At 48.7% G+C, this 27079-nt stretch overlaps 1 protein-coding gene across 2 annotated transcripts; it reads left to right on the top strand.

The window, feature by feature from the left end:
• The first annotated feature begins 1033 nt into the window (after positions 1-1033).
• On the top strand, positions 1034-26750 carry TP53 (tumor protein p53). Of its 2 annotated transcripts, none has more exons than XM_063138650.1 (10): positions 1034-1120; positions 6220-6329; positions 10864-11106; positions 15756-15942; positions 16747-16859; positions 20431-20540; positions 21992-22110; positions 24841-24944; positions 25292-25416; positions 25897-26750. In XM_063138650.1, exons 2-10 carry the CDS (start codon positions 6237-6239, stop codon positions 25985-25987), a joined length of 1185 nt encoding a protein of 394 aa, XP_062994720.1. In that variant the 5' UTR covers positions 1034-1120; positions 6220-6236; the 3' UTR covers positions 25988-26750. The 2 variants fall into 2 exon arrangements, with proteins under 2 accessions (XP_062994720.1, XP_062994721.1); XM_063138651.1 differs by lacking the exon at positions 1034-1120 and adding an exon at positions 1474-1625.
• The last annotated feature ends 329 nt before the right edge of the window (positions 26751-27079 follow it).

The following is a 27079-nucleotide window of genomic DNA, read 5'->3' as shown; positions in this document are numbered from 1 at the left end:
CCTAGGTCACTGGTTCCATTGTCGTACTGCTCTAACAGTCAGGAAGTTTTTCCTGATGTCCAGCTGGAATCTGGCTTCCTTTAACTTGAGCCCGTTATTCCATGTCCTGCACTCTGGGAGGATCGAGAAGAGATCCTGGCCCTCCTCTGTGTGACAATCTTTCAAGTCTTTGAAGAGTGCTATCATGTCTCCCCTCCATCCTCTTCTCCAGGCTAAACCTGCCCAGTTCGTTCAGCCTCTCTTCATAGGGCTTTGTTTCCAGACCCCTGATCATCCTGGTTGCCCTCCTCCGGACACGCTCCAGCTTGAATGCTTGCAGCCAATCCAGGTGGCCTTTCAACAGGTGCAGCTGCTTTTGCCAGGCCAGGAAAACCAGAAGCAAAAAAAGAGAAAAAGACAGTGCCATAGAGCGTCAGCCGCCTTCTTGCCAGGGCAGAAAGAAATCCGAGCCACCCACAGGGGCTATGAAACCGATGCTTAACAATCCTGCCAATGTAGGTAACCATATGGAAAAGAGGACACGGCCCCTGCAGCTTTAACAGGGGAATTTTAGCAGGTGTCATTTGTATGCATGCAGCACTTGGTGAAATTCCCTCTTCATCACAACAGTTAGAGCTTCATCACAACCGTCACAGTGACCATCAGCAGATACAAAAGAGGGCAGGGCTCCTGCAGCTTTAACAGTTGTATCGAAAGGGGGAATTTCAGCAGGTGTTGCATGCAGCACCTGGTGAAATCCCCCTCTTCATCACTTCAGTTAAAGCTGCAGGAGCCCTGCCCTCTTTTGTATCTGGCCATGCTAAGCAAGCTGCAGGCATACAAAGGACATCTGGTGAAATCCCCTTTTCTATGCAACTGTTAAAGACACAGTAGCCCCGTCCTCCTTTTTATAAGCTCACGCCCCTCCCCATTAATCCGTGCCCTCTCTCAAGATGGCTCCCGCTGCCTTCCCTCGCGAGAACAAGCCCGGGGAGGCAAGTCCAAACGGGGGAATCCCCGGCGCGTGGTTTTTGTATCTGGCTGCTGCCGCCGCTTTCTCCTCTAGTCTGCAGCAGGCATCGGGGAAGGAGACGTCTGGCCAGTGCGGATGAAACAGGGGCTTGCCGACCTCCCTTTTGGGGTGAGTGCTTGGACATGGGATGGAGCTCTGCGCCTCCCTGGAAGAGTCAAGGGGCGAGGAGGGGAGAGGAAAAAGAAGGAAAGAAAAGGGAGAGTGATTGTTTGTGCTGGTCTTTTGCGAGTGAGTCACCCGGGCGCTTCCGCTCCCATTGATACAATTGCAAAGGGGCAGGGAGGGAGGGGCTGAGTCGAACGTTCGATCCGCCAAAGTTCTGAGGGTGGAACGTTGAGGGCGGCGGCGTTCCACCTGTGGAATGTCGGCGCGGCTTCCCCCGGGACAGCCCCGGGGGAGGCAGGGCAGAGGGGCCCGATCCTGGCCCACTTTCCCTTGGGTAGGAAAAAAGTGAAGACGCTTCGGGATTCGTTTCCCCCCCCCCCTACACACCCCTTATCTTTAAAGAGGGGGGGGAAGTGGGGCTCTCTTCTCTTCCTCCTTGTTCCTCGCCCCCCCTCCTCCCCGAAAACAAGATTCGTGCTTCTCGATCCCCGCCGGCTTTACTCAGGAAGTAAGTCCCACTAGATCCTGCAATCTTCCATTGAAGTGTGTGGGGAGAGAGATTGAGAGAGAGAGAGAGAGGAGATCCCAACATTTTGGGAAATTCTGGGGGGTGGGAACTGGGGCTGAAGCAATTTGTGGAGGTCGTAAGGGAAAGAGATGCTGAACGCCTGTTTAGTAAATGCCTCCAAACTAGGCATGCTACCTCTGCCATGAATTATTGCGGGCTGTTACCCCGCAGCGTAAACCGAGGTAGCCTCCGCTCCGATTTGCAGGATTTGACAGGGGTGTGTGTGTATGCGTCTCTCTCTGCCTTGCGCCGGGGTTGCCGTGTTCAGAGCCAGGCAAAGGGTTCAAAACACCGTGGGAAGAATCCCCGGTGGGCGGGTGCTTTCCCTTAAAGAGTTAAATCCTGTCCTAGTTTTACCCCTTTCCTGTCTTCGTCCCCCCCTTTCGGAAACTTGATCTGGAATGGTATAGTCCATCCTGGTATTGGCTGTGATATCAGAATGAGCCATAACAAGGAAATGGAGGGGAGGCGAATGTTGATGTTTATAAATGTATTTGTGGATTTTTATATATATATTTTGAGAACTTGAAATATCTCTATAAAAAGGCTTCGTGAGGTGTTGTGTGTGTTTTCAAAGGTCTGTTTGGAGACTAAGGCCTGATAGTGGAGCTTTCTCAATACACGCCCTCCCCCCTTAATAAATGGTATGGCCCAGGCCAGGCATTTTCCTTGCCCTGAGGTTGCAAAGAAAAACGTCTTCAGAACGTTTTTTGGAAGAGAGGAGGATTTGGCCTCCCCCTACTGAAAGCAAGTGGCTTCTTCCTGGTGGGGGTGTGCACAAAGTTTATTAAAAATGTTCTTTTTAAAAAAAAATCAACTATGAACAATTCAATAAATGCAGTTTATTATTTTAAACAAAAATGAATTTAAGTGGTGTGGCTTCTGATTTTTAATGCACAGCTATTAACAAAGTAACAGAATTTTAGATTTCATATTTTCCCCCTAGCCTCAAAAAAAATGATGGGTGGGTGGGAACAGGGTGGTGTTGTTTTTTTACAAGTGAGCTGATAATATTTTAGCAAGTAAAACAAACCCGCAAGTTAAAATCCAAACATTTCTGTGTCTCCATACGTGTAAAGATACATGCACACCCCGAGGCAGAACAGAGACAATAGTTCCAGATGGCTGGAGTAGATATCAAGTACTACAAGAACAGGCCATAACCTCACTGAGGTCTGGTGGCATGCTTGGTTCCAAAGCAATGTTTTCAAATACTAATGTCAGACAAGAACTTCCCTGCAGTGCAGAACCTGAGACCAGTTTACAACATAACAACAACTTCAAAGCCAACTTGTTAAAAGACCTCAGGAAAATACAAACATGCAACCACTGTCCCCAGGCAACCTCTCACAAAATTAAGACACAATTTTAGCAAATCATCGTATTTTAGGAATTGTTATCAAGTTTGACACTGACAACCCAATAAGGGGAAATCTTATCTTAGGCCCTCTTCTAGGTACCTCCTCCAAGGGAAGCAGGAAAGGTGGGTGACAGAGGAGAGAGGGTCATCTCAGTGGTGGCCCCCTGATAATGGAACAGTGTCCCTAGCGAAGCCTGCCTGGTGCTGACATTGTTGTCTTTTCGGTACCGTTTACTCTCACGCATTTGACAGCCTATGATATGGTTTTTAATTTAGGCCCTAGGCTTCTTACTGTTGTTTGTAAAAATTGTTTAGGTGTGTGTTTATGTGTTTGTATATAAACTGTTTTTATATTATGTACAATATTGTATTTTTAAGGTTTTTGATCTTTTAATGGCCCAAGAACTTTGCCTATTGGCTGATATAGAAACATATGATATGAAATTTCAGGATTTAGGGTATGATGGGTTATATCATGATGCCTTTCTTTAACATGCAGCCTTGGATTTCTGTGTTGTTGTTTTTTGCTTCTTTTTAAATTTTGTTTTAACTGTTTTATTCTGTTTTTATTTTCATTTTTACCTTGTACACCGCTCCGAAATTTTTCAATGGGGAGCGGTATATAAATAATCTAAATAAATAAATAAATAAATAAAATCTTCCGGAGTGAGCGACAGCCATTGACAGCTAGTGAAAGGTGTTGGATAATTCAGAAAGTAAAGTGTGTTGGGAGAGAGAGAGAGTCTTCTGTTTTTAGTAAGCGTTGCAAAAGTGTTAGAAGGGTTTAAAAAAAGAACAACTTCTAAAGTGAATTGGGCTGTTTTCTCAAATTAAAAGTCGTCTTTAAGTATCTTGGATGCCTTAGTTACATCTCAATTTGACTACTGTAATGTGCTGTCCGTGGGGCTGCCCATGGAAACTGTTCAGAAACTTCAGCTGGTCCAAAATGCTGCAGCCCGACTGTTGATCAGAGCCGGTTACAGGGAGCACGTGACTCCCTTGTTGACGCAGTTTCACTAGTCTGTTTGTGGGTACATTTCAAAGTGTTGGTAATCATCTTCGTAGCTATAAATAAAATAAAATGTTTGTATGGACTAGAAAACCATACACCTGTTTGTTCTACCTCTAGCTGGGATGCTTTTAGGCGTAATGAAAATTTCAGCCGCCATCTTGAACCAAAAAGGGCGCAAATAATAATTTTAAAAGATGTACTGCTTCAATAACGTTTTATTACTTTCAACCAAAGCTTTGCAGCAAGCAGATTTTAACCAAACAACATTTGTGTTTTTCACGTTTTAAACATGTTTTATTTTTTAAAAAACCAAGCCTCAAATATTGAAAAATAAAATAAAAACAATAAGAACGTAAGAAGAGCCGTGCTGGATCAGACCCAGGGCCCATCTAGTCCAGCACTCTGTTCACACAGGGGCCAACCAGATGCCCCCATGGGAAACCCACAAGCAGAACACGGGTGTAACAGCACCCTCCTGCCCATGTTCCCCAGCAACTGGTATACATGGGCTTACTGCCTCTGATACTGGAGGCAGCACATAGCCATAAGGACTAGAATCATAGAATAGCAGAGTTGGAAGGGGCCTACAAGGCCATTGAGTCCAACCCCCTGCTCAATGCAGGAATCCACCCTAAAGCATCCCTGACTGATGGTTGTCTCTTGAATGCCTCTAGTGTGGGAGGGCCCACCGCCTCCCTAATAGCCATTGAGAGCCTTCTCCTCCAGGAATTTATCCAATCCCCTTTTAAAGCCCTCCAAATTGGCATTCATCACCACATCTTGTGGTAGTGAGTTCTATAGTTTAACTCTGCGCTGTGTGAAGAAGTCCTTCCTTCGACCTGTCCTGATCGCCAATCAGCTTCATGGGGTGACCCCGTTGTGTTCTAGCATTAGAGGGAGAGAGAATGGCAGCTGGACAACCATCTGTCAGGGATGCTGTAGGATGGATTCCTGCATTGAGCAGGGGGTTGGACTCGATGGCCTTGTAGGCCCCTTCCAACTCTGCTATTCTATGATTCTATGAAAAATGTCTCCCTGCCCACATTCTCCACCCCATGCATGATTTTGTGCACCTCTCTCCTCTTAGCCTCCTTTCTTCCAAGCTAAACCATCCCAGTGGTCGTAACCTTCCCTCATGGGGAGATGCTCCAGCCCCTTGATCATTTTAGTTGCCCTTTTTTGCACCACCATTGCCTGGGCCAGAGTGAGAGGCAGGTGAACAAGCAGGTAAAAAGCAGGTGAGCAACTCCAGGGAGGGTCTTGTCAGCGGGCCCACTTGATAGCAACCCTGAAATGTCTCCTCTTAATCAAAGGTATGGTCAGATGTTGACTCTCAAATGCCTGAAATATGTATTTGGTGGGACACAAGACAGGGCCTTCTCGGTGGCTGCTCCCAGGTTCTGGAAATCCCTACCAAGGGGAGCAAGCTTGACTCATTCTCTAGTGTCCTTCTGCCGGCATGCAAAGTATTATTTTATTCAGGCAGGACTTTGGCATATAAGCTGTTGCTGGAGGGGGTTTCAATTGGATGGCGCCATTGATTTCTTTTATTGAGTTTTTAATTCATTTGTTTTTTTGCTGTGATTTAATGAAAGTTTTTTTTAAATTATTAACTGCCTTTTTTATGGAAAGGTGGGATAGAAGTTAATGTAATGCCTGAACAGGAAGATTCTCACTGCTTCTGAAGTGTCGGGTGCATAACACTCAGATAGACGGAGCGTTGCCTCTGTATTTGCCTTTGATGTTTTGATTTGGTCGAAGAGGGGCAGAAGGTACAATGAACAAGGTGCTTTCAATTTGCCCGTCCTGAATTTGTGATCTGTTGTGAAACTAAGGCCTCATCTACACCAAACAGGATATTGCACTATGAAAGTGGTATGAAACCAGTATATAAAAGACAGGAGCCACACGACTGCTTTATAGCGGTATTGAAGTGCACTGACAACTGTTGGGACCCGTTGACATATGCCGCTTTCATACTGCTATATCTTGTTTGGTGTGGCTCCTGACTTTTATATACCACTTTCTTACTGCTTTCAAAGAGCAATATCCTGCTTGGTGTAGATGAGGCCCATGGCGATACATTTAAGAAAACGTTAAAAGATGATATGTTTTCCAGGAATGAGCCCCCCTAAACCACCTTGGTTTCTATTTCTCCTTAGCGTCCTTGATCGCCAAGATGGATCAAGCACCAGAGCCCGACCTGAGCCCATTGTTCAGCGAAGAATCCTTCCCTGCTCTGTGGAGCACTGTTGACGAGGACAACTTGCAGGTAAGTGGTTGGATGAGAAGGAAGAACCCAGGAGTCCTGGGTTGACACGTCATACTTGAATTCCTGATTATGAAGGAGACAAAAGTTGAGTGTAGCCATACGCGTACTCTGGATTTTAGGAAAGCTGATTTTAATAAACTCAGAACTATGATAAGCAAGCTCCCATGGCAAATGAGCCTAATGAGAAAAGGAGTGCAGGATGGGTGGGAGTATTTAAAAAAGGAAATTTTAAAGGCACAGTTACAAACAATTCCAACAAGGAGAAAAGATAGAAGACAACAGAGGAAACCAATGTGGCTCCACAAAAAGCTTAGAGATGACCTGAAAACAAATATAGGAAGTGGAAGGAAGGCCAGGCTACAAAAGAAGAGTACAGACAGGTGGCGCAGAAGTGTCGAAATGGCGTCAGGAAGGCTAAAGCTCAGAATGAGCTGAGATTAGCGAGGGATGCTAAAAGCAATAAAAAGGCTTTCTTCAGATATGGGAGTAGTAAAAGACAGAGGAAAGAAATGGTGGTTCAACTGCTTAATGAGGATGGCAAATTGATAACAGATGACAAAGAAAAGGCTTAAGTGTTCAATTCCTAATTTGCCTCAGTCTTCTCCCAAAAGCAGGTATATGACCCCCCTGGAAAAAGTGATGCAGAAGTTCAGGGGGCAGGATTACAGTTTGAGATTGGGGGAAAAATGGTCAAAGAACACCAAATTTCCTTGAATGAGTTCAAATCTCCAGGGCCCGATGAACTGCATCCTAGAGTAATGAAGGAGCTAGCGGAAGAACTCTCAGAACCTTTGTCTATTATCTTTGCAAAATTATGGAAGACGGGTGAGGTGCCGGACGACTGGAGGAGGGCTAACGTTGTCCCTATCTTCAAAAAGGGCAAAAAGGAGGAACCTGGGAACTACAGACCAGTCAGTCTGACATCCATCCCTGGGAAAATTCTGGAGCAGATTATAAAGAAGTCAATCTGTAAACACCTTGAAATCAATGCGGTGATCACTAGAAGCCAACATGGATTTGTCAGGAACAAGTCCTGTCAGACTAATTTGATCTCATTTTTTGATCGGGTAACCTCCCTTGTAGACTGTGGGAATGCTGTGGACGTCATATATCTGGACTTCAGCAAAGCTTTTGACAAAGTGCCCCATGATATTCTGATTAACAAACTAGCTAAAAGTGGGCTAGATGGAACAACTATTAGAACATTCACAATTGGCTACAGAATCAGACTCAAAGAGTACTTATCAATGGAACCTTCTCAAACTGGGGGGAGGTAACGAGTGGGGTGCCGCAGGGCTCAGTCCTGGGCCCAGTGCTCTTCAACATTTTTATGAATGATTTGGACGAGGAGGTACAGGGAACGCTGATCATATTTGCAGATGACACAAAATTGGGTGGGATAGCTAATACCCTGGAAGACAGAAACAAACTTCAAAGTGATCTTGATAGGCTGGAGTGCTGGGCTGAAAACAACAGAATGAAATTGAATAGGGATAAATGCCAAGTTCTACATCTAGGAAATAGAAACCAAAGGCACAGTTACAAGTTGGGGACACTTGGCTCAGCAATACTACAAACAAGAAGGATCTTGGAATTGTTGTAGATCGCAAGCTGAATATGAGCCAACAATGCTATATGGCTGCAAGAAAGGCAAATGCTATTTTGGGCTGCATTAATAGAAGTATAACTTCCAAATCGGGTGAGGTCCTGGTTCCTCTCTATTCGGCCCTGGTTAGGCCTCATCTAGAGTATTGCGTCCAGTTCTGGGCTCCACAATTCAAGAAGGACACAGACAAGCTGGAGCGTGTCCAGAGGAGGGCAACCAGGATGATCAGGGGTCTGGAAACAAAGCCCTATGAAGAGAGACTGAAAGAACTGGGCATGTTGAGCCTGGAGAAGAGAAGATGGAGGGGAGACATGAGAGCACTCTTCAAATACTTAAAAGGTTGTCACACAGAGGAGGGCCAGGATCTCTTCTCGATCCTCCCAGAGTGCAGGACACGGAATAACGGGCTCAAGTTAAAGGAAGCCAGATTCCGGCTGGACATCAGGAAAAACTTCCTGACTGTTAGAGCAGAACGACAATGGAACCAGTTACCTAGGGAGGTTGTGGGCTCTCCCACACGAGAGGCCTTCAAGAGGCAGCTGGACAACCATCTGTCAGGGATGCTGTAAGGTGGATTCCTGCAATGAGCAGGGGGTTGGACTCGATGGCCTTGTAGGCCCCTTCCAACTCTGCTATTCTATGATTATATAAGTTATAGCAACCAAGAACTACCAAAAATACATCATAAAAGACAACAATGTAACAACAGACCTATGCAGGAAATGCCGTTAATTCTAAGAAACAATAGACCACGTAACAGGAGGATGTAAAATTCTGGCAGAAATGGACTATATAGACAGACACAATACAACTTCAAAAATAATTGACCAACAACTGGCCCTCAAATTCAACCTTATCAAACAACCTACACTATACTATACATACTCACCCAAAACAATCTTGTAAAATGCAGATCGTAAAATATATTGGGACAGAACAATTCCCATATCCTGTCATTTTTTCCTGTATAATATTGCCAGGATTTGATCATTTTTGTCTGTCTCTTCTGCCAAGACTCTTGTTCATGCATTGGTTATTTCTCGGTTGGACTACTGCAACCTTCTTCTCACTGGCCTTCCTTCTTCTCACATCAGTCCGTTGGTCTCTGTCCACCACTCTGCCGCTAAGATCATCTTCTTGGCTCGCCGCTCTGACCATGTTACTCCACTTCTGAAATCTCTTCATTGGCTTCCAATTCACTCCAGAATCCAATATAAACTTCTCCTGTTGACCTACAAAGCTTTTCACTGTCTAGCTCCTTCCTATCTTTCCTCTCTCATCTCACACTATTGCCCCGCTCGTGCTCTTCGCTCCTCTGATGTCATGTTCCTCACCTGCCCAAGGGTCTCCACTTCCCTTGCTTGGCTTCATCCATTTTCTTCGGCTGCCCCTTACGCCTGGAACGCTCTTCCAGAACATTTGAGAACTACTAGTTCAATCGCAGCTTTTAAAGCTCAGCTAAAAACTTTTCTTTTTCCTAAAGCTTTTAAAACTTTAATTGTTCTGACTTTTATACTGCCTGTTTGGTGCATTCTCTTCCCCTCCTTATTGCTTTATTATGATTTTATTAGAATGTAAGCCTATGCGGCAGGGTCCTGCTATTTATTGTTTTACTCTGTACAGCACCATGTACATTGATGGTGCTATATAAATAAATTAATAATAATAATAATAATATGACAAAACAATACCTTGCAACCGGCCAGTCATAAACCATAGACAAAAAAGAAAAACACTTTTTTGTCATAGACAAAAAAGAAAAACACACATACTTCATCGACATAGCAATACTGGATCACAAAAATGTTATTAGAATCATAGAATAGTAGAGTTGGAAGGGGCCTAAAAGGCCATCGAGTCCAACCCCCTGCCAAATGCAGGAATCCACCCTACAGCATCCCTGACAGATGGTTGTCCAGCTGCCTCTTGAAGGCCTCTAGGGTGGGAGAGGCCACAACCTCACCAGGCAACTGATTCCATTGTCGTACTGCTCTAACAGTCAGGAAGTTTTTCCTGATGTCCAGCCGGAATTTGGCTTCCTGTCACTTGAGCCCATTATTCCGTGTCCTGCACTCTGGGAGGATCGAGAAGAGATCCTGGCCTTCCTCTGCGTGACAAACTTTTCAGTATTTGAAGTGTGCTATTACGTCTCCCCTCAATCTTCTCTTCTCCAGGCTAAACATGCCCAGTTGTTTCAGTCTCTCTGGCTTTGTTTCCAGGCCCCTGATCATCCTGGTTGAAAAGGAGGAGAAAAAGAGAGAAAAATACATACCACTGGCCATGGAAGTCAAAGAACTATGGCAACAGGAAAAGGTCACAATTATTCCATTAGTCACATCAGTCACCAGCATCACATCAAAAAAACTATACAGAAAACCTTCAGAAACTGGGCCTACCAAAATACATCCACACCAACATCCAGAATTAAAACGTGCTCAGTTATCAGGAAATACCTGAATTTGTAAAAGATAGCATGACTTGGCAAAGCCCGTCATGTCTGTCTAGAAAAACCACCATGAGTGAGAAAGTGTTTCATCATCATCATAATTAATAATAATTTTAAATTTTGTATCCTCGTTTTTATCTTAATTTTAGAATTTCTGTAAACCGCCCAGAGAGCCCCGGCTATGGGAGCGGTATATAAGTGCAATAAATAAATAAATAAATAATAAATCTCAGATCTTCTCTTAGCAGCTCACTCACAAACTCACCTTGGGTGTGGCTGTCCCCCACCCTCCCTTTCTCAGTCTGCACTTTGGACGTGTTCTAGTAGCCTACCTTACAGGGGGGTTGTAAGAATTACTGTGAATTTTTTTCTGAGTGTTCAGATGCCAAGCATAGATGTGGCAGCTAATTATCTGGGCGGGGGAGAAGAGGGGCATTTGGGTGCAGCGTGATTTATTTCCCTCCCTGCGTTGTCTTCCTCAGGCCGTGTTCCAGATGGAGGATGTGAACTCAGGTCTGCTGGACCCGGCTGACCTTCCTGCCCTGTCCTTCGCGGTGCAGGGCGAGACCCCCAGGCCAGGAGAAGATCAGAATCATTTCCATCTGAGGGATCCCGCAGCCCCCATCCCTGCGTCCGTCGTCCCTTCAACGGAAGACTACGACGGCGAACTTGGCTTTGAGCTGGGCTTTGAGCAGTCGGGGACTGCCAAATCTGTGACCTGCACGGTACGGCCTTCTGAGGGGGGGGGGGGCAAGCAGAAGAGCTGAGTCACATGGGGGTGACACAATCATCCATGCTTTGTTTCAACCTTTTCTTTGAGGGTGAAGGGGCGGGGGGCGTGAGGGGAGGCAGGGGCCTTGTTTCTTACGTTGATAAACCGGAACCAAGGTTTAGACAGCCTTCCTCAACCTGGGGCGCTCCAGATGTGTTGGACTACAACTCCCAGAATGCCCCAGCCAGCTGGCTGGGGCATTCTGGGAGATGCAGTCCAACACATCTGGAGCGCCCCAGGTTGAGGAAGGCTGGTTTAGAATCATAGAACAGCAGAGTCGGAAGGGGCCTGCAAGGCCATCTAGTCCAACCCCCTGCTCAATGCAGGAAACCACCTTAAAGCATTCGTCACGGATGGTTGTCCAGCTGCCTCTTGAAGGCCTCGAGTGTGGGAGAGCCCACAACCTCCCTAGGTCACTGCTTCCACTGTCGTACTGCTCTAACAGTCAGGAAGTTTTTCCTGATGTCCAGCCGGAATCCGGCTTCCTTTAACTTGAGCCCGTTATTCCGTGTCCTGCACTCTGGGAGGATGGAGAAGAGATCCTGGCCCTCCTCCGTGCGACAACCTTTCAAGTATTTGAAGAGTGCTCTCATGTCTCCCCTCAATCTTCTCTTCTCCAGGCTAAACATGCCCAGTTGTTTAGTTTGGGTTAGTTCTCACAAACAGAATGCAGGGGTTTAAAAAACACCCCTGTCAGGGCTATACCACTTCAGCTTTCAGGTGGAGGCTTACAGAACCGGGACGCTGCTTCAGACAGCAATAAAGGAATTCATTCTTGCCTGGATCAAAACAGGGGTTTGGAGGCAGAAAGGGCTCCAGTGTTACTTTGACGTGTTAATTTTCCTGTATGCGGGAAACGTTTGCGTCGTCGAGGTGGGTTCTGGCTAAAGTCTTCAGTGGTACAGCCCTGGCACAGTGGTACAGCCCTGGCACCTCAACTGCAGGTTGTGTGGAGCAGGCTTAAGTCATCTGGAATGACGCCTCTGTTTGCCTCCTTTGACTCGTGGTCTTCAGCACGGATTAGGGTCCCCAAGATGGTGGCTAGGTTGGAGAGTGGGGGAGGATTTCCCCTTTGGAAATGGGGGGCGGGGTCTGCAATTTGGGCAAATGTGGCCATGATCCACAAGCGTGTGTATGTGTTCCCGTTCCCCCTGGCCAGTGGCTGTTAAGTGTTTTCCTGCCTTTGGTGTGTTTTTCTCCCATTCTAAAATGTTAAAATGACTCTCTTAAGGGAGTTCCTTTTTTATTTTTATGTATTAATTTATTTTGATATGATTGCTGATTGTTTCTGAAGGGGGATTTCTGTTTTTCTTTTTCTTTTTACAAGTACTAGACCGTACAAATAATTAAGAAACGATAAAGCATTCCTATGCCATTGTGCAGGTAAAAAGAAACATATCCACTTGTTCAGATATGAAATGCAGTCTGTACAACCTCATAATATCCCTCGTAGCGGGGAATGTGGATTAGCACTACATTGGACCGCTACATAATAAAAAAGATCCATTTTCAACAAAATGATCTTATAACTGCCTGCCCTCCCTCACTCCAAGTTTGCAGTTTTTAACCTAAATACTATATGCCATATTTTGTTCAACCGTTCATCCAAAGTCGGGGCTTTGTTCCAATTTCAGGCTATTGTTAACTGAGCAGCTGATAGTAAATATTGAACCACAGATTCATAGAATCATAGAATAGCAGAGCTGGAAGGGGCCTACAAGGCCATCCAGTCCAACCCCCTGCTCAATGCAGGAATCCACCCTACAGCATCCCTGACAGATGGTTGTCCAGCTGCCTCTTGAAGGCCTCTAGTGTGGGAGAGCCCACAACCTCCCTAGGTCACTAATGGACACTGTAGTCCAGCACATGCGGATTGGGAAGGTGCATGGTGTTAAAGAGTCTTCGAAGCGGTTCGTGGCAATGCTTGCAACAGCCCTGCAAGGTTACCTTTGTGTCATTATCTCCCTCTTTCAGGTGTTTGCTCCAGACCTTCCCCCACCCCCAAGGCTTCTAACCCAGCCGCTTGCTTTTGGTTAATCCATTCCGGTTTATTTGTTTTCCCTGTTGTAGGGTGGGTGTTTTTCCTAGGGGCTTTTTAACAATAATATTTTCCTTGTAAAGAGCAGCCTTCCCCAAGCTGGTGCCCCTCCAGAGGGGTTGGACTACAAATCCCAGCATCCCCAGCCTGTATTCCAACCCCTCTGTTGGGGTGCCAGTTTAGGGAAGGCCGCTGGTAGAGGCTGTAAGTGCATCCTTTTCCAACGTGCTAGAAGCCCCCAGGGGGTACAGATGCAAGCTCCTCCAATTCATCCCCTTGCCACCCCCCCCACAAACCATTCTGTCTGTGAATCCACCCCACACCCCGCCCTCTTTACTGACTTACTGTTCCTCTGTCCGTCCCTTCTGCTGCAGCTTTTGTGTCTCCCTCCTTTCCTCCGTCTTTGGTGATCTGGGTCTCCGTACCTCTTAAAAGTGCCTCTTGGGTTTACCCCCCCAACCCCACCGGTGTCCTGCAGCCCCTCCCCCTTTTCACTTTTCACCGGCAACGCGGCTGTCAGTTCTTGCTCACTGGTGCTTTAAGAAGCATACTTGAGAAAAAGATCTACTCTAAATCCAGAGAAACATACACACACACACACCCTCCTCTTCCGCCCAGACAAGTCTAAACATGCTGGGCTTGTTCTCCTAGTGACGTGTTTCTGCTGTAGGGTTGCTGGTCTTGGCTGCTTGTGGCCGTGCAGAGGGACCGGTGTGGGCGCGCGTGCGCTTCATTAGAGCACCAAACCCAAAGGGCAGCAGTTGAACGAAGCACGAGAACGAACAATGCCGAAAGCGCACAACTGCGTATTGAAGGACAATTAAATTGTCCTTCATCGGAAAAACAGTTTCATTATTGCCGTGAATGAGCAATGCCGTGGGAGTATGGGTTTGCAGACTTTAAATAATCATCCCATAGCGTTTTTAGTTTTTAGTTAAAGTCCTCCAAAAGGTTTTTTTCCTCAGTCTCTGGCAAGCAGACCAAAAACTTCAACAACAGCAGAATCGTAGACTGTAACTAAAAACTAATAAACCATACTCCCACGGCATTGCTCCTTCACGGCGATAATGAAAGTGCTTTTTCTGATGAAGTCTAGTATGACGAAACGGGATCAACGCCAGATGCCTGTAATCAGACTTCTAAAAAACAACTTGGTGATTTATCTGTATCATAAAAAGTTCACCTACTGAAATTGTGTAAAAAAATTCAGGCTTGTGATATAACCACTTAGTTGATTTATTTGGCTTACTAATAACTTTATTTGTGTTGTATAAAAACAATTTACTTCGTACGCAGTTGTGTGCTTTTGGTGTCGTTTGTTCTCGTGCTTGAGTAGAGCACCCCCACCCCACCCCAAATGAAACCCTTTGATTTTGCAATGATGGACAGGTTAGGGCACGAGCACTCAGGCGGTTGAACTTGCACGGGAGGGGACACTTTACGGTACGTTTAAGGGGGGAGGGGGCTGTGGCCTAGGATTCCTTGTCTCCTGTGGGGGGGGCACCTTAGGGAGAGGGGGTGAAATATAGGCTGTTGAAGCAAGGGGCCCGCAGACAGACTTCTGTGGGGTGGAAGGATGTCCGTTGAAAGGATGTGGAACAACCTGGTTGCTAGATTTCTTTTTCAAGGGTGGGGGAAGGAGTCGGGCAACCAGTACTGGGGTGAGTTTGGGTGCCTAGGTTGGCATGCCAGCAAAACAGTTTGGGAACACAAGAGGGTGGGTATGTCATTATAGTTGGGAGCGGGTGATGTGTGTGTGTGGGGGGGGGGTTTGGGGCTCTTGAGTTCACACAGCTTAGAGGGGAACAGAACGCCTGGGTTCTCCAGGAAGCCGCTGGTCTCTAAGTAACACACTTTATAGGAATGGGAATTTAAACACTTTGTAGGATCATAGAATCATAGAATAGCAGAGTTGGAAGGGGCCTACAAGGCCATTGAGTCCAACCCCCTGCTCCATGCAGGAATCCACCCTAAAGCATCCCTGACAGATGGTTGTCCAGCTGCCTCTTGAAGGCCTCTCGGGTGGGAGAGCCCACAACCTCCCTAGGTAACTGATTCCATTGTTGTACTGCTCTCACAGTCAGGAAGTTTTTCCTGATGTCCAGCCGGAATCTGGCTTCCTTTAACTTGAGCCTGTTATTCCGTGTCCTGCACTCTGGGAGGATCGAGAAGAGATCCTGGCCCTCCTCTGTGTGACAACCTTTCAAGTCCTTGAAGAGTGCTCTCATGTCTCCCCTCAATCTTCTCCAGGCTAAACATGCCCAGTTGTTTCAGTCTCTCTTCATAGGGCTTTGTTTCCAGACCCCTGATCATCCTGGTTGCCCTCCTCTGAACACACTCCGGCTTGTCTGCATCCTTCTTGAATTGTGGAGCCCAGAACTGGACGCAATACTCTAGACAAGGCCTAACCGGGGCCGAACAGAGAGGAACCAGGACCTCACCCGATGACCCCTGAGCATCCTGGCTGCCCTCCTCTGAACACAGTAACAGGAATCAAGACTTTATGAGAGCCGTAACCCCATCCTCTGCTTTCTCCCTCTCTGACCCCCCCCCCCCGTATGTAGTATTCAGAGTCTCTGAATAAGCTCTTCTGCCAGCTTGCAAAGACGTGCAAAGTCCTGATCAAGGTGGTCCACGCTCCGCCACCGAACGCCTTCATCCGCGCCACGGCCATCTACAAGAAGTCGGAGCACGTGGCGGACGTGGTCAAGCGCTGCCCCCACCACGAGCGCTCCCCGGAACACAAAGATGGTGAGCTGCGGCAGTGCGCCGGCAGCCAGGGAGGGGGGGAGAAGGGGTGGGGCTTGGAGGGGTGGGCGGGGATTCGGGAGCGCCCCACGGAGGAGTGTCTGGAGGGGAGCGCAGAAGCCACGCAGCCCTGTTCCCTACCTCCTCCCCACCACCACGCACACACATCTCAAAAGCACAGCTCCAGCTTCAAAGGTTCACCAGGGAGGAAAAGGCAGTCTGCACATGTTCAGATACCTGCCTCCCCTTGGCCTTTATGTTTGTGGTTTTCTGTTTCTGCTGTAAGACAGGAGATTGTTAATTCCTCCACCCAGCCCCGACCGAGAGCTAAGGACCCCTTTCCCCTCCTCTTCCTCCCCCCCTCTTCTACCCCAAAGAAGTCCAAAACTTGGGTTCATATCCCCACTAAGCTATGAAGCTCGCTAGTTAACTTTGGGCCAATCGCTCTCAGCCTAGCCCACCTCACAGGGTTGTTGTGAGGGGGCCACAAGCAGAAACTAGATTCCCCCAAGTGAGCCAAGCAACGTGGTATGGGGGTGGCATATGGGAGGGAGGCTTTCCTTATTCCAACCGCAGCTAAACTTGGGGTTGTTTTTTGGTCCGCAGTTAGTGAGAAGCTGGCCCTCTGTACGACCTCAGTGGCCACACACTTCGAGTTAGTTTACACGTTCCCAGGGTGGAGCTGTGGTTCTGGACTAGGCTGTGGAGCAGAGTTCCGACTGAAACGAAGCTGTGAGGATTTCAGACCCCCTTTCTGAGCCACTTTCTCTCTTCCCCCCCCCCCCTCCGGTTTCTGTCTTCCGACAGGTGTGGCGCCCGCTGAGCACCTGATCCGGGTAGAAGGAAACAAACTGGCCCAGTATTTCACTGACGAGGACACCAGCCGTCACAGTGTTATCGTCCCATACGAAACACCCCAGGTTATCGGGGAGGGGTGGGGTGTTCGACACTGGGGAAAGATCCCGTTTTAACCCCCTTTTAAGTTCTTGATTTGAACTTCATTGATTGGAGATTCATCCCTGAAGCTGGCTGTTGCATCCTAGCAGCCTTCGCCAGCCTGATGCCCTCCAGATGTGTCGGACTGCAATCCCCATCATGCACTCCAACACATCTGGAGGGCTATGTCATAATGTTGTTTTATAATGTTTTATTTGTATTGACCGTTGTGACAATTTGAAAAGCCGTGTATAAATCAAGGCTGGTGAATCTCAGACCCAAGGTCCCAACCCTCTCCCCTCCCCACCCCACCCCGAGTTCTCCACGTGGCCCCACCCCCTCTCCCCCAGCCACCAATCAGCTTCGGCTTCTGCCCCTATGGCCCCCAGCCTCTAGGAAGCCTATGAACTGGACATGAAGGCAACAGCGCCCCCCTGTGGTTTGTCTGCAGCCTCCGGCGTTCAGATACATTGCTGCTGGACATGGAAGCTCTATTTTTCCGGCTATCGTAGAGAATATCTGTGCCCAGTCGTCGTCCTAGTGAGTGAGCTTGCGACAAAAGGTGGCAGTGTGTTCCGGCTCCCAGCCAGATGTGCGATGCTTCAGCTTGTCGCAGCCACTGAGCATGTCCGGGTGTCCTCAGTTGTTTTCTATACTTACCCCACCCCGCACCCCACCCCTCCAGCCTGCCGGTAACACTTCTCCCGCTTGTGAACTGACCGTGCAGCAATCAGCAAGTGAGTTTGCGCTTAGTAAATATCGTAAGCTGCCTGGGGTCTCTTGCAGTCCGCCCAGAGGACGTGGCTGTGGGGTGCCCTACAAATGTAAATACAGTAAAATAAAAATAGGATGCTTTCTAAACAGCGGTGTAGTGGAGCTGGGGCACAGGGCCTGGCACCCCTGCTCAGGGTTCCCTGTTCCCTCTGAGCTAAGCTGCTGTCTGTCCTCATAGGGGATGGAGGAATTTTCCCTGTTGTAATGCAAAACCTTTTGTAGTGGCTTCCTCGTGTGGCGCAGAGTGGTAAAGCAGCAGTTTCTGCAGCTGAAACTCTCCCCACGGCCTGAGTTCGATCCCAGCGGAAGCTGGTTTCAGGCAGCCTTCCATACTCCCGAGGTTGGTAAAATGAGTACCCAGTTAGCTGGGGGAAAGGTAATAACGGCCGGGGAAGGCAACGGCAAACCACCCCGCTGTAAGGCCTGCCAAGAAAACGTCAGGGAAAGCTGGCGTCCCTCCAAGAGTCAGTAACGACTCAGTGCTTGCACGAGAGGTCCCTTTCCTTCCTTCCTACAGAATGGGCAGCCAGGAGCCATTTGCTTTACAAAAGGGCTGCTCCCATGGGAGATGGACATTGCTGGAACTGGTTTATTGATAGGAATCCGCACTGCTGGAAATATTTCTTTATTTATTACATTTATCTACCACCCCATAGCCGAAGCTCTCTGGGCGGTTTACAAAGGTTAAAAACAGTGAGCATTAAAAACGAATGTACAAAAGTTTTAATCCAACGAAAGCATAATAACAACAATATCCCTTTAAAAACAACTATTCTGTAGGGTCTGTTCTAAAGAGTCAGTTAAAAACTCAGCATATGTTGTTAACTGCCTGGAAGAAGAGAAAAGTCTTGAACTGGTGCCGAAAAGATAACAATGCTGGCACCAGGAGAGCCTCATTGGGGAGATCATGCCATAATTGGGGGGCCACCACTGAAAAGGCCCTGTCCCTTGTTGCCGTCCTCCTAGCTTCCCTTGGAGTACGCACTCGGAGGAGAAATATGGGGGTCGGGGCGGCGGGACGAAAAAATTCAGGGGGAGAAACATTTTTTCCCCAATTATTGATTTGGGGTTCCTCCCCCCCACCCCAAAATTGAACATCTTTGGATTATGAAATATTTTCTTTTAGAATTTAAGACAAAGTATTGGTAATCAGCTTTTACTCCCCCAAATGATTTCTAAAAATTATGTTATTTATTTATGTTATTTATTTATTTATTACATTTATATACTGCCCAAAGCTCTCTGGGCAGTTTACAACAGTTAAAAACAGTAAACATTTAAAAAAAGTATACAAAATTTTTAAAAAACCATCAGAAACATATAGACAACAATATAAAAACAACATTATCCATAAGAACACTTTCATAGAAAGACCAGAGATGTAAAATGCCTGGAAATAATGAAGCCATGGGGAATTATTAATTTTTAAATATGCTCGCTATATGATCCTCAGCATAGTTCTTTTTTTCATTCCTTATTAAGATTATTGGTTTAAAGTATGTTTGACTCATAGATATTCATTTATTTATTTATTACATTTCTATACCGCCCAATAGCTGGAGCTCTCTGGGCGGTTCACAAAAATTAAAAACATTCAAAGTATAAAACAACAGTATAAAACCATCATATAAAATACAATATAAAAGCTCAACCAGATAAAAACAGCAGCAATGCAAAATTACAAATTTAAAACACTTAGTAGACCGTTAAAATGCTGGGAGAATAAAAAGGTCTTCTTCACCTGGCGTCTAAAAGCATATCATGTAGGTGCCAAGCGAACCTCCTTAGGGAGCTCATTCCACAGCCGGGTGCCGCAGCAGAGAAGGCCCTGCTCCTCCGGGTAGCCACCTGCCAGCAGTTTCATGCTCAATTTCCCAACATATGTGGGTATGGTCACGTTCTTGACAGTTTGAATTTTGTTGTATAGAATCCTGTGTTTCTGATGCTGAAGCAGTCAATTAATGTAGTTCTAATCTAGTCAAGACCCTGTTCAGACATCCCGGTAAACCACGGCGGTTAAACGTTTTGAGCTTTATGGCTTTAGCATCTCAAGTGAACCATTCCTAACCATTGAAACACGCGCACTAACCATTTGCTGCAATACCAGCCAAGCCATGGCTTAGCGTGTTGTCTGGACAGGCCCCCAGACCATGGTTTTATAAATTTACTGAGTTTACTTTTAAAAGTTTTAGAATATAATGATCATTTTTGGAGCAAATTAAGTTATACATAAAATAACAACAGAAAAGCCGCTTTGTGTTCCTAAAACAGCCCTCCTCAACCTGGTGTGTTCTGGATGTTTTGGACTACAGTGCCCAGCATTCATGACCACTAGCCATACTGCCTGAGGCTGATGGGAGCTGAAGTCCAAAATATCTGGAGGACACCAGGTTGGGAAAAGCGGTCTTAAAGCAAAAAAAAAAAAAGTGACTTGAGATCTGTAAAGAGCTCTAAAAGAAAAGTTATTATTTACTTTTCAATTTTTCCAAAAATTCTGGGTTTTTTCCTGACACACACACACACACACACACACACACACACACACACACACACGCCCCGGGAAAATGGTTTTTTTTCCCCTTGGCCTCAAAATTTCTGGAAATTTGACATCTCTAGTGATCAAGGGGCCTTTTCCACACTCTGCTCCATGTGAGGTTTTTCTTCTGATCTGCCTTTCTCCCCTGCTCCCCTCTGAGGCTCCTCCTCCCCCCCCTTGACTAGCTGGGCTGGGTGGGGGGAGATTGAATTAGATCTGTGCATAATTCCACGTCTGACTTGCAGGTGGGGTCGGCCTGTAGCAGCGTGCTGTACAACTTTATGTGCAACAGTTCCTGCATGGGGGGCATGAACCGGCGCGCCATCCTTGCAATCATCACCTTGGAGATCCCTGGGTGAGTATCCCCTCTCCCTTTTAGGAGCAGGCGGGCTCCTAAAAGCAGACTTCCCCAACCCTGGTGCCCTCCAAATCAGGGCTGTGCACCGCCTCGGGTCCAAACCCTGAATCCGAAGTGGATTGGGGCAAGCGTTGTGGATCGCAAGCTGAATATGAGCCAACAGTGCGACAAGGCTGCAAGAAAGGCCAATGCTATTTTGGGCTGCATTGATAGAAGTATCGCTTCCAAATCACGTGAGGTCCTGGTTCCTCTCTATTCAGCCCTGGTTAGGCCTCATCTAGAGTATTGCGTCCAGTTCTGGGCTCCACAATTCAAGAAGGACGCAGACAAGCTGGAGCGTGTTCAGAGGAGGGCAACCAGGATGATCAGGGGTCTGGAAACAAAGCCCTATGAAGAGAGACTGAAAGAACTGGGCAGGTTTAGCCTGGAGAAGAGAAGATGGAGGGGAGACATGATGGCACTCTTTAGATACTGAAAAGGTTGTCACACAGAGGAGGGCCAGGATCTCTTCTCGATCCCCCCAGAGTGCAGGACACGGAATAACGGGCTCAAGTGACAGGAAGCCAGATTCCAGCTGGACATCAGGAAAAACTTCCTGACTGTTAGAGCAGTGCGACAATGGAATCAGTTCCCTAGGGAGGCTGTGGGCTCTCCCACACTAGAGGCCTTCAAGAGGCAGCTGGACAACCCTCTGTCAGGGATGCTTTAGGGTGGATTCCTGCATTGAGCAGGGGGTTGGACTCGATGGCCGTGTAGGTCCCCTCCAACTCTGCTATTCTATGATTTGGAGCTCCGGATCACGGATCCGAGGCAGTTTGGTCGCATCCAATTGGCTCCAAAGCATCGGACCGCCTCGGTGCTTCGGAGCCGCCTCCCCAGTCTCCTTACCTGCTGCCTCTGTCACCGCCGCCATCTTTCTTCTGGCGGCTTCCGGTGCCGCCGGCGGAAATGAAAGGGAGTAGGCCGCGCAATTTTAAGATATCGCGTGGACTACTCCCTTTCATTTCCCCTCCCCCCTTCCCCACTTACCTGGGTCCACTGCCGTCGGCTTGCGTCTGGCAGCTTCCACTCCGACGACGCTGAAGCCCGGAAGTAGGCCTACTTCCGGGCTTCAGCATTGTCAGAGTGGAAGGTGGTGGACAGCGGACGCAGGTAAGGGGGACTTACCTGGTGTCTTCGCCATCCGTGGCGGTGGACAGCGGAGGCACCAGGTAAGTGGGGAGAGTTTTCTGGGTGCCGGCTGCGCAGACTCCCGAGTCGCCACGGCGAGTCCGAATTTCGCTTCAGCTTCAGCACCGAGGCAGATCAGGAACCCCCGAGGCAAATCGGGGCTGCTTCGGAGGATCGGGGGGTCCCTGCACAGCCCTACTCCAAATGTCTTGGACAACACATCATACACGTGTTTCCTGCCTCTTCTCTCTCTCTCTCCCCCACCCCCCATTCCACAGTCAGATCCTCGGCCGCCGCTGCTTTGAAGTCCGGGTTTGCGCCTGCCCTGGCCGGGATCGCCGAACCGAGGAAGACAACGCCCATAAAACTGCTGGCCGTGGTGAAAAATCCAAAAAGGGTAAACTTTGAAGGGACAGAAATAGAGGTGGGCCCTGGATAGGAAGGTGTCGCCAAGGCCCGGAGCTGTGCCATATTCTTAACAATCACCTGGTGTAGATGGGGTTGCTCACCCAGATCACGCAAAGCTAGGAGGGAGAGCCGTAGAAGACAGGATGGAGATTCAAAAGGCTTTAGGCAGGCTGGAATACTATGAGATTCAACAGAGATAAATGTAAAGTTTGCATTTAGGTACAAAAACTAAAAGGTATAGGATGGGGGAGACTTGGGGCCTTGCTAGACCTACCTGATAATCCATCTGGGAGGCGGGGGTGACGGCGCGCTACAGCTAGCACACGCTGTCGCCCTTTTCCAGACGTCAGCACACGACGGGGCAAGGGAAAGCCCCGTCGCGTGCTCCGTGTTTCCCCCCCTTAAAGGGCCATGTGTGCAGGAGCGCACCGCTGAAAAGGCAAGTCTTTTTTTTAAAAAATAAAGGGTTCCCCGCTCCCCCTGCCCCTGATTTCCCCCCAATGTCTGATGCCCCCCCTGCCCGCTCGCTTGCTCACCCGTCCTCCCCCCTCCGCCATGCCTTGTCCCCCGTTCTTCTCCCCACCCCCCACTCCGCCATGCCTTGTGTCCTGTCCGCTCGCCAGTGCCCACTTGCCATGCCCTGGCTCCGCTCTCCCCCCCATCTCTCCTGCCGGGTCGGCTCTTTCCCCCAGCCCCCATCTCCCCCCCCCCGTGATTCCCCCCCCCCCGGCCCGATGGGCACAGCACTCCTATGGAATGCTGTGCCCAGTCCGTGGCTTCTCCCGGCTACTCGCGAGTAAGCGAGCAGCCGGGAAAAGCCACGGACCCTGCTAGACCTTCCGCAGCCCCGGCCTCAGGCCAGGGCTGCGGAAAAGCTGGGCCATAAGTGAATCCGCTTATCCCGACTTAAGCAAGGTCTTAGCCTGGCCTGACCCCGGAATCCCCTGTGCATCATCTGGATGCACAGGAGGAAGACCGGGCCTCACACCGCACTAACGCCTGGTCTAGCAACGGCCTTGGTTTGGCGGCAGTGTGTGTAAAATGGACTGAGGTGTCTTAGCGGATCACAAACTGAATTTGAGCCAGCAGCACGATGCAGCTGCTAAAAAGGCGAATGCAGTCTTGGGCTGCATTAACAGAAGCATTCATGTCCAGGTCGTGGGAAGTGAAGTTTCAGCTCTGTTCTGGATGAGTCAGGCCATGTTTGGAGTCTTGTGTCCCGTTCTGGGCACCACATTTTAAGGAGGACATAGACAAATTGGAGCATATCCAGAGAAGAGCAGTCAGGATAGCGAGAGGTCTTGAAATCCAGGAATGGTTGCAAGCGCTAGATATGTTTAGCCTGGGGAAGAGAAGATGAAGACACAGGCTCAGTTCAGACAACACATTTTTTAATGGTGGCTTCAGAACGCCACGGTGGAGTTTTTGCCCCACAGTTGAGGAATGTGTTGTCTATCGGGAAAACTCCACGCAACAGTGGAGGTGGTTGGTTTTTTTTAAAAAAAACACTCCACACACAATATCCATGCTGTGCAGAGGAGAGTTCCTGCACAACCGTTGTGTTGTGTCTTGTGTAGCGGACTCCATGGAGTTTTGCGTTGCGTTGACTTTTCCCGCTGGCTACAGAGTTCCCTGGCAAGAGCAGCGGAAGGAGCGAGTGCCACTCTGGGAGAGCCGCTAGGATTGGTGTTTTTTTTTTCAGCAATGGCTGATGGGATACCATTGGGAAGAGAGAGGAGGGAGGAACTGTCAAATGAACGCCGCGATGGATTTTACTCAACTCCTCGGTAGCCCACAGTCACACAACGGTGGAGTTAGGACATGTTGTGTGTGGAATATACCTCCTAAAAACTCAACTGTTGAGTGCAGTTTTCACACAGCATTGATTAATGTGTTGTCCGAACTGAGCCATGGGCTGCCCTGCAGAAGATGGAGCAGATGCGTTCTCTGTTGCTCCCAAGGGCAGTACTAAAATGGGAGAAGTTGCAGGGAAGCAGATTTTAATGAAACGTTTGGAGGAACTTCTTAACAGTGAAAGTTGTTCCGCGCTGGAACAGACCAGCATCTTGGGAGGTGGCGGGTTCCCCTTCCGTAGAGGTAGCTAAGCAGAGCCTGCGAAGGGCCCCTTCCCCCCCCCACACGCCCAGGCTCAGCTGTTCCTCCTCTTCCAGCTCTATCCCAAGCTGAGGCACAACATCATCCCACGAAGCAAAATGGTGGGCGAAGCAAAGGATTTTTTTTCACGCAGTGCAGAGTTCAGCTGTGGAACTCCCTGACGCAAGACTTGGGAGGCTTTAAAAAGGGACCGAAGAAGCGCTGTCAACGGCTACTTATCAAGTTGGCTGGATGTCGTGGAGGCTAGTGGCTCTGAAGGCAGTGGGGTGGGGAACCCGCTTCGGGTTTCAGTCCAAACTGACTGACGCTCGGAGCGGCTTCACACACACACCCATTGCCATCAGAGCCCCCAGTCTCCACTGGCCAGGTGAAACCTGTAGATTCAGCCGTGAGATGCCACTAAATTCTCTGTATTCGTGAGGTGGTCGGCTTCATGCACCACTTCTTGCCTTCCTGGGGGCATCTGGTGGGCCACAATCCTTTGCTTCGTCCCGAATCGCTCACCATTCCGCTTCGTGGGATGATGATGTGCCTCAGCTTAGTCCGATCCAGGACGGCTGTTCTTTCATTCTTCACCTCTCTTGTTTCCCCGCCCCACCTCCAGTTCTTCCGCAAGGCAGCCGTTCCGAAAAGCTGAAGAAGAAGGTTGCTGAACCAGTCAACGCCGCTGCTGAGGACGCCCCTGAGAACGGAGTTTACACGCTTCAGGTGACTTGCGCATGGGATTCAGCCGGCGAAATGCCACGTTCTGCACTTTGCATGAATTTTTGCAGGGGTGTCATGTGCCAGGCAGAGTTTAGCGGTGTTTTATGCCGCTTTGGGGCTGAGAGCGGAACACCCAGAATGCTTTGGGTCCCAGGCGGGGGAAAGACTTGAAGGTCCGAAGCGTAGCAATTTGATTCGGATGAACCTGAAGCGGATCTTTGTCAGTGGATCCCCAACGTGCCGGTTGTCTGGAGCCCGGATCAGGGCACTCCCCCCCACCCCAATTTGGCAGCTCGTTAATCAACTCTCTCCTCCGTGCCCCCCCCCCCCGGTCCCCTGTTCCTTTGCAGATCCGTAATCGCAAGACCTACCAAATGTTAAAGAAAATCCGGGACGCCTTTGAATATCAAGAAGCGATGCAGCCAGGGGGAACGGAGCTGCCAGCTGAAGCGGAGATCCGTCACCCGCCGAAAGGGTGAGCGGATCAGCGCCACCTTCGTGGTGCGCGTGGGGGGTGGGGCTAAGCAAAGAGTGGCACCCACACTGCCTGGACAAAGCCCGTGTTGTTTTGTGAGTGGGCAGGGGAGGGGGCGCACAACTTTTTGGTGTTCTCCTCCAGCCCCGGTGGGAAGAGCGCCTCCCTCCATCGGATTGCCCGTGGGCGACCCTTTGAGGGTCTCTCCCTGTATGCACCAGTTGCTAGGGAACATGGGTGGGAGGTTGCTGTTGCGCCACGTCCTGCCAACAGCTGGTTGGCCGCTGGGTGAACAGAGCGCTGGACTAGGTGGACCCTCAGTCTGATCCACCGGGGCTCTTCTTACGTCTTGCTGGACGTAACTTGGCTCACTCGCTCGAGTCACGCGAGGCTCAAAGTGCTGTCTTCAGAGCTCACTGTTCTTTTGATAACGGCTGCTCTCCCTCTCTCTCACCCTCTTCCTTTGTGTGTTTTGTCTAGGCTTCCAAAAGCTCGAAAACGAGGAGCTGTCACCTTCTCATGTAGTGTGAAGAAACCAATGGTGAAGGATGAGACACTGGATTCTGACTAGCTCTATCCCCGCGCGCTTTCCCTGGCCTGATTTTGGCCTTTTCTATATGCACCCCCCCACACACACACCTACTTCCCCAACTTCTCTTTCTTAGAACAAGGGCTCCCCAGAGCCATGGTTGAAAAGAAGACCCGGTTCTCCTGGAATGAAGTGGGGGGAACCCATTGAGAACCATTCCCCGCAAACACAGCTCCCTCTCTGACCGGGATTTGCACAAAACAGCACCGAAGTCTCTAAACCAGTCTTCCCCAGCCGTCCGCCGTTCAGATGAGTTGGAGTGCAACTCCCATCATTCCCAGCCATGATGGGGGTTGCAACCCCCATCTGGACGGCGGCCGGTTGGCTAAGACGTCTGTAGATGGCTTGTTTCCTTTATGGCTGCTGCTAGGGGGGGGGTCTCATTTCTAAACCCCCTCCTCGCTAGAGAGCCAGCATGGCCAAGACCCGGTGCTCTAAGCTAACAATGCACTGCCACCGTGATTATGAATTATTACGGGTTCTGGGAGGGGTTGGCTCAGGGCTGGTTTCCTGCAGGTAGCCTGCCCCCCCCCATTTTATTATAGATTTTCCCTCTGCCCCAATATCCAACGCATTACCCCAATTTTATATTCATTTTCCTCTAGGTTAGACACACACACACACACACCGTGCGCACACACGCCTTGTTCTGAGCAGTTTTATAGGCTTGATTTATTTTCTGCTGCACCCCTTACCTTTTGTAATACTTCATAACCTTTTGTACGGAATAAAATGTCTTGGAACACCTTTTTCCTAAAATTTCTGAGAAGCGGTGTCACCCTGCATAAGAGAGTCTGAGAGCTGTAAAACAGGGACAGGCAGAAAGGAAATCTCGGGGCGGGGGGAGGGGATTTGCAGAAAATAATCAAAGATTTTTCTGACTCTTGGTTGTTACAGAACATCATAGAATCATAGAATAGCAGAGTTGGAAGGGGCCTACAAGGCCATCGAGTCCAACCCCCTGCTCAGTGCAGGAATCCACCCTAAAGCATCCCTGACAGATGGTTGTCCAGCTGCCTCTTGAAGGCCTCGAGTGTGGGAGAGCCCACAACCTCCCTAGGTAACTGGTTCCAT

Source organism: Elgaria multicarinata, chromosome 11 (assembly GCF_023053635.1).
Source record: "Elgaria multicarinata webbii isolate HBS135686 ecotype San Diego chromosome 11, rElgMul1.1.pri, whole genome shotgun sequence".
NCBI classification, from domain to species: domain Eukaryota; kingdom Metazoa; phylum Chordata; class Lepidosauria; order Squamata; family Anguidae; genus Elgaria; species Elgaria multicarinata.
This window is presented reverse-complemented; position numbering and strand designations above follow the sequence as displayed.